At 48.1% G+C, this 6,765-nt stretch overlaps 1 protein-coding gene across 1 annotated transcript; it reads left to right on the forward strand.

The window, feature by feature from the left end:
* The first annotated feature begins 1,140 nt into the window (after positions 1 to 1,140).
* On the forward strand, positions 1,141 to 6,444 carry mych (myelocytomatosis oncogene homolog). The gene is made up of 3 exons (XM_034533581.1): positions 1,141 to 1,506; positions 3,102 to 3,675; positions 4,519 to 6,444. Exons 2-3 carry the CDS (start codon positions 3,117 to 3,119, stop codon positions 5,142 to 5,144), a joined length of 1,185 nt encoding a protein of 394 aa, XP_034389472.1. The 5' UTR covers positions 1,141 to 1,506; positions 3,102 to 3,116; the 3' UTR covers positions 5,145 to 6,444.
* The last annotated feature ends 321 nt before the right edge of the window (positions 6,445 to 6,765 follow it).

Below are 6,765 nucleotides of genomic sequence, written 5' to 3' on the forward strand. Positions count from 1 at the left end.
ACCGACGCGCCCGCACGTGTACCGGCGAATCCTCGTCGGTTATGTAACGTGCGGCGACCGGAGAGGAGCTGCGCGAGGCGGGTGGGGAAAGGGAGGGCTGCGGTACCGGAGCGGGGATGATTGGAGTTCATTCATCCCCGCGCGCACGGGGCTTCTTTTTTTAATTTATTTTAACAACATACTATCACATTTTGTGTTTTATATAATTTTTTTTTTTTTTTTTTTTGCATCTCCTTTTATTTCCACGCGGATTTATTCATGCATTTATTCTGCAGTTTATTATGATTTTTATTTTTATTTTATTTAAGTGCACACGATGTATAAAACATTGTAAAAGTGCATTTTAATTATTCACAACGTGTACATTGACAGCGCGTGCACGCGCAGCCCGTATAGACGCTTTCATGGAGCATGTGAGTGGAGTTAAATGTCAGGAGAGCTCAAAAAACGACGTGGATGACAGTTTGAGATAGTTTGTGGTTGTAGTAGTAACGGAGGAGGAGGAAGAGGAGGAAGAGGAGGAAGAGGAGGAAGAGGAGGAAGAGGAGGAAGAGGAGGAAGAGGAGTGGGCGCTGGATGGTGAAACTGACCTGCAAGAGTCGGACGTGGAGGACAACGTGGCTTTAAAAGCATGCAGCCTGTCTGTCTCTCCGCCTGTCTCTCTGACACCCCATTAGAAACCCACATTCTGCACTCATTATGAATTAAAGTTATTTATTTATTCCTTTAACACATTTCTTTCTCTTTTTTTTTTTTAAATTGGTGACGCATCTCACAATTCTTTTTTTTTTTTCCCCGTTAAAAAAAAAAAATCGCCTCGGATCTTCTGCTGCGCAGCTCCGGTGCGCGACAGACAGGCACGTCAGACAGACAGACAGGCAGACAGACAGGCAGTAAGACACCCGGCACCTCCTCGCGATCCACGTGTGTTTCTGTCGTAACTTTTTTTTTTCTTTTTTACCCGCCACCATTTTCCTGGAATCCCAAGCCTGCTTCTTGGTATCCCTCCGCTCGGTTCAACGAAAAAACATAGTCCCCCCCCCCACCCACCACGAGAAAAATACCCGCACGCGCAGTCTCTCCCGGGTATCGTCCGCCACGACTCAATCTCAACGTCAACCGGAGACGGATCAACCGGGGAGGAGGGGGGGTTACCGGTTGCCACTATCCCCGTTTCCACGGTTTTGGCGCAATTTCCCATGTGTGTGTGTGTGCGGCTGGCGGAAGGACACACCCCGCCCAGGCTGCTCGGAGGGAACATACAAACCCAGCGACCCTCCGCGCGGCCACACCCACTCTGTCTGCCCACGGCGGAGCACGCGCGCCGCGATATAAACACCATGCTGCCCGGCTGCAACTTTAACTTCACACGCAGAAAACACCGCTCGGGCTGATCCGCTGCTCGCGACCCCTCCGTGGACTTTAACTCGGATATTATTATTATTATTATTAGTTTGTTTTTCTTCTTCTTTCGGCCATCTTTATTCCTCCGCTCTCGTTTTGAAGGTAAGCTCGTTTTTAAAAAATTTTTTTATAACGCATGTGGCGTTTTTTAAAAGGGGGAAAAAAAAGTCACCTCATGGCTGCTTTTGTGGAGAAACTGCGTGTGTGTGTGTGTGCTGGTTGCTGTTATAAATGTGCGCGTGCGTGTGTTAAAATAGTTGGAATTAGAAAAAAAAAATGCATGTCTGGTTTCACGTGTGGAGCCACGTCGTGGTTTAAATGACCTCCGAGTTCAACCTACCGGAATGTATAATTTTTAATTTTTAAATAGTTTTTAATATACTTGTATGTCCTGTATCTCTCCACACACACACACACACACACACACGGAAACACTTTAAAAAAACTTGTGTGTGGTTTTTAATGCACGTTGCGGTTTTAAATCGCGTGCGCAGTCTGGTGCAGGAGGCGCGTGCGCGGTCAACGCAAATGTGTGTTAATATATATATATTTGACATGCCTCACTTCTTCTTCTACACACAGCATAGTCTGACTTTAAGCTGCCATGTCTCGTGAGTAACATGCATTGTAAGTAGTTTAGTGTGATTTAAAAAAAATAAATAAAAAAAAGTGCGTGCGTGTGGGCGGTGTCATCATTAACGTCATTAATTACTGTTCTGGCCTGTATTTAAGTCGTGACTCCGGTTTCCCAGCCCGTGGTGGGTCAAGAAAGGCACCTTTTTTTATAAAAGAGTGCCGGTCTGCAGCGCGCACACTGCGGCTTTGTTCTCCCCGCACAGCCCGGCTACACATGCACATCCCATAAGTCTCCATGAGCCGAGCGAAGGAATTCCCCCTCTGCTAATGGGACTGCCTCCCTTTTTTAAAAAAGGCTTTATTTATGTCTGCTGCTTTTATTCATTTTTTTTCTCTGAATGGCATTAAAGGATTTTATTTTTATTTATTGTGATGCATTCAGGGTGTGTTGAAAGCAGGAGTAAATCAGCATGCTTTCCCTCCGCTGGGTCATTGGGTTCACAGCAGAGCCTCCGGGGGGGAGTTAAATGCTCTGGTTTTTTTTGTGCAAATGAGTTTTTTTAATTTTAAGTATTTGAGAAGTTGAGAAGGGGGGAGGGGGGGGGATGCGTGTCATGTATGTGAAGCAGTAGCAGAGGGGTTTAAGTGTTGAGTAACCAGAGGGAGGGGGAGGGGGTAAAGCCACTCATTCTTTATCTCAAGGGCTTTTGTTTTCCATGTCAGCAGGCAGCCGGGCTCCATTTACAGGTGTTGAGGTGGGGGGGGGGGGGGGGGGGGGGGAATGCAAATTGTGGAAAAGAGGTGTAAAGTTTCTGCCTCTGTCTTCTCCCAGCTGTTCCTATGATGTCATCGGGAGGGTTTAAACTTTAAATCTTTTTTTTCTCCTTTTTTTTTAAAAGGTTGATTTACTGCCTCCCCTAGCGGGGTAGTGGGCGGGGCTAGAGTGATGTAAACACAGATAATAAATTCAAGTCTGGAGAAACTGGTTTTAAAACTTTCACTACGACACGTGCTGTTGTGGCGGCTGCTGCTGGGATTTACTTCCTGCCCACTGGAGCTACTGGTCTGGATTTAAACTTCTTCTCAGATTTTTTTTTAAAAACCTTTTTTTGTTCTCCCAGATTCTGCAAGCCAACATGTTGCAAAGCTTCTCCCAGTCGCAGGACTGGCTCTACACGGAGCCGCTGCTGTTCGACGACGAGTTCTGCCAGAGCCTGATGAAGGACCTCCAGTCGCTGCCGACGCCCCCCCAGTCCCCGCCGATGAAGACCGGGCTGGCCGGTGGCAAGCCCCTCTCCAAGGAGGACCAGCTGAGCTACGTCTCCGACATCCTGCTGGAGGACCACGACATGCAGCTCAACTGGAACTGCGACTTCTTCCACTCGGCCGCCGCAGCCGCCAGCGCCGGCGGCGAGAAGGAGGGCGAGCCCGGCCTGCGCTGCTCGCCGCTGGAGAGCGACGAGGACTGCCTGTGGCAGTGCCTGGCGGGGGACAAGAACCTGGAGGAGAAGCTGGTGTCCACCATGCTGGGCTCCAGCCCGCTGCTCTCCGACATCAACACCAGCATCTTCGAGGAGATCGCCGGCTCCACGCTCGACTGCCAGAACCTGATGGAAGCCCAGGAGGCCAGCGAGGCCACGTCGGACTACGGGTCCACCGGCGGCGAGCTGTCCACCTACTCATCCAGCGACTCCGGTGAGTTCATGCCCCCAATTTTATATATATATATATAAAAAAAATAAATTTCTGAGATTTGTTCTGACTTCAAAATCAATTTCAGGATCTTATTTCTAATTAAATTCACGTTAGCATCTTATTGGTGCGTTTGGTTTTCCGGTCCGCCCGCCGCCGCCTTGTCATTGTGCGGCGTTATCCGTCTATCAACGCTCCGCGCCCAGAAAAAAGCCTCGCCAGCGATTTCATTGATAATTCACAGTTAGCTTTAGTGGCACTGAGCCCAAATTGTTCTTTGCACTCAAAGCTTATCCGGGCGCTCTTTTTCTTTCTTTTACGACTTGGGGATGTTGTTGCAGTGGAGGAGGGGCGGGGCTTCAGCCCTCCAGTGACATGAGTAGATGAGTGGTTTTAGGAGAGATAATCGACCAGGGAGGGGGTGTGTGTGTGTGTGTGTGTGTGTGCGCAGTGACTCATGTTCAGCGGTAACTGTTGCGGCTTCATCCATTAACTCCTAATGAGTCATGTTACCGACTCCAGCCCCTCTGCTTGTAAACCAGAGGGCTGACTTGGCATTGAATTCTTTTCCTTTTATTTTATTTTAAGCACCGCTCAATCTAAAAATATGTTTTAAAAATGGGATTTTTTTTTTTCAATTAATTTGAACAGAATTAATGTGCCAATTTTGACTAGAAATACTTATTTATAGGCATCAAAACTCCCGTAACGTTTATCTGTTGCTGTAATCCTGCACGTTTGCTGCCGACCGGTTTGTGTGTTTAGAGTGTCGACACACTTGTTTGTGGTCACGGGGTCAGGAGGTCATTGGACTCACCTCTCTTCTTCTTCTTCTTCTTCTTCCAGAGGAGGAGATCGACGTGGTCACCGTGGTGCGCTGTTCCTCCAGCCCCTCCCCCCGGCCCTCCCTGTCCGACCTGTCCGCCCGCCAGCTGAAGCGGGAGGAGGAGCAGCGCGCTAACCAGCGCCACTACTTCGAGATCCACCTGCAGCACAACTACGCGGCGCCGTGTCCCGCCTCGCCGCCGCCCTCCTCGTCCAGCAAGCGCTCGCGAGGGAGCGAAAACTCGTCGCGCTTCCACCACTCCTCTCGCAGCTCGTCTTCGTCGTCCTCGTCGCGGTACCACCGCAGCAGCAGCAGCAGCAGTAGTAGCGGCGGCGGCGGCGTCAACCATCACCACGGCTCGTCCCGCGTCTCCGCGGAGACGGAAGACGAGGAGGAGCGGCGGCGGACGCACAACGTCATGGAGCGGCAGCGGCGCAACGAGCTGAAGAACTGCTTCGTGCACCTGCGCGACAACGTGCCGGAGCTGTCGCACAACGACAAGGCGTCCAAGGTGGTGATCCTGAAGAAGGCGCGGGACTGCATCTACGACCTGGAGGACGAGGGCCACCGGCTGCAGGCCAAGCGGGACCGGCTGCACGCCAGGCAGGAAGAGCTCAACGCCAGACTGGACCAGCTGCGCAGCTAGTGGCGGACTGGGGGAGGAGACTTTGTACAAAGGACAAGAACGCACAACGTTTTCTGACATTTCAAGTACTTTCTGGCAACAGATCTGGACTGTGTAGACGCTGCCATGGAAGTAAACAACAACAACAACACACTCGTTGCCTCAGAGTTCGTCATTCTCATGCCTTGACTGCTGACTGTTGTAGAGAGTAGGATGTTTGTTTTTAACACGTTGAAACGAGGATGGAGCTAGTAGATTATTATATATATTTTTTTGTTTTTTTATATATATTTTTGTTTTTGGCTGAACGCACACTGAAAGACTCTTTTTTTTTTTTTAAATTTCATTTTTTGTTTTTTTTGTTTTTTTGGGGATGCCAAATGGCAGCGGCCAAATAACTGGAAAGCCACGTCAGCTTCAGTAGTTTGAAATGAAAACTTGAATGTTGTTTTTTTCAGGACGTCTCTATAGCCATACTAACCAGTGATCCCTCCGCTCTGATGGTGGCTTCAAAGGTTATTTGGTCAAACTGCACTTTTATGCTTTTTAAAAATGTTTGTATTATTCCAGTTTTAAATTCCAGATGCTATTTCAATGTCCTTCGATCAGGAAGGTTCTTCAGTGTGTTTTCAGCCCCGTTTGGCCTCAGGCGGACCCCCGTGGGCCCGACACCACTCTGTTATCAGGTTCATGCGAGTCCAGTACTGTACGGACCCGGTTTTTGATTTCTGGACACAACTCCCGGCCTCGACCCCCCCCCCCCCCCCCCCCCCCGGTCCACCTCCAGCTCCGTCACTTCAGTTTGTGTGTGTGTGTGTGTGTGTGTTCTGATAATTGTCTGGAACTGTTGGATCTCAAACGGTAGCCATATTAAAGGAGAATTCAGGTTTTTTTGCGCAGACTGGAGTCTGGACAAGTGGACCGAGAACTGTGAGCCGGAGCCGTCGTAGCAAAATCAGCCAAAAGTCGTGACGGGGAAAACAAAAAAAAACTTTGTAACGTTTTCATTCTTGCCAGAAAAAGAGGGACAGACTGTTTGTCCTGACCTTTTATTTTGAAAGGTCGTCGTTGGAGGCAGCAGCAGCAATACTGCAATATTTAGTATAAAAAAAAATGTTTTCAAGCGCAAATTAAGTAAAAACGTAACTTTTAAAAAAAATAATTTTTTTTTACCTTTTTGACCTTCGCCGTGATTCGTGAGTCGCCGCCTACTTTTTGATCAAAGAGTTGTCGTGGAATTGTTTTATATTAAAAAAAAGAAACAGATTTACGCCACCGCCTTCTCATTGTGATTCGATTAAAGATTGATTATGCTTCCTGAGCAGATGTGTCGCATGATTTTTAGTTTGATGACAACGATATCGTCGGCTTCGAGGGCCGCTGACGACGTTCTAAAGAAACGACTTTCACCGGCGACATTTCGTGCCCAATTGGTTTTTTTTGGTGGTTTTTTTTTTTTAGGTTGCTATACATAAAGCAGATGCATATAAATAACAAAAATACACATAAATGAATCTTGGCATCAGTCCAACTTTGTGCTGAATTAAAAAAAATGGCCATGATGGGGTTGGAAGTGTTTTAAACTGAAAGCCATTTTACTCTAAATATCAATTATTGCAGATGTTCACCATTTAACGTGCTG

This window comes from Cyclopterus lumpus, chromosome 5 (genome assembly GCF_009769545.1).
Source record: "Cyclopterus lumpus isolate fCycLum1 chromosome 5, fCycLum1.pri, whole genome shotgun sequence".
In the NCBI taxonomy this organism is placed as follows: Eukaryota; Metazoa; Chordata; class Actinopteri; order Perciformes; family Cyclopteridae; genus Cyclopterus; species Cyclopterus lumpus.

What these genes read in the sequence shown, in the direction of transcription:
- mych (XM_034533581.1), top strand. Translation starts at nt 3,117, where the DNA reads ATGTTGCAAAGCTTCTCCCAGTCGCAGGACTGGCTCTACACGGAGCCG. An exon ending in CTACTCATCCAGCGACTCCG is followed by an intron (nt 3,676 to 4,518) that starts GTGAGTTCATGC and finishes TTCTTCTTCCAG; the next exon opens with AGGAGGAGATCGACGTGGTC.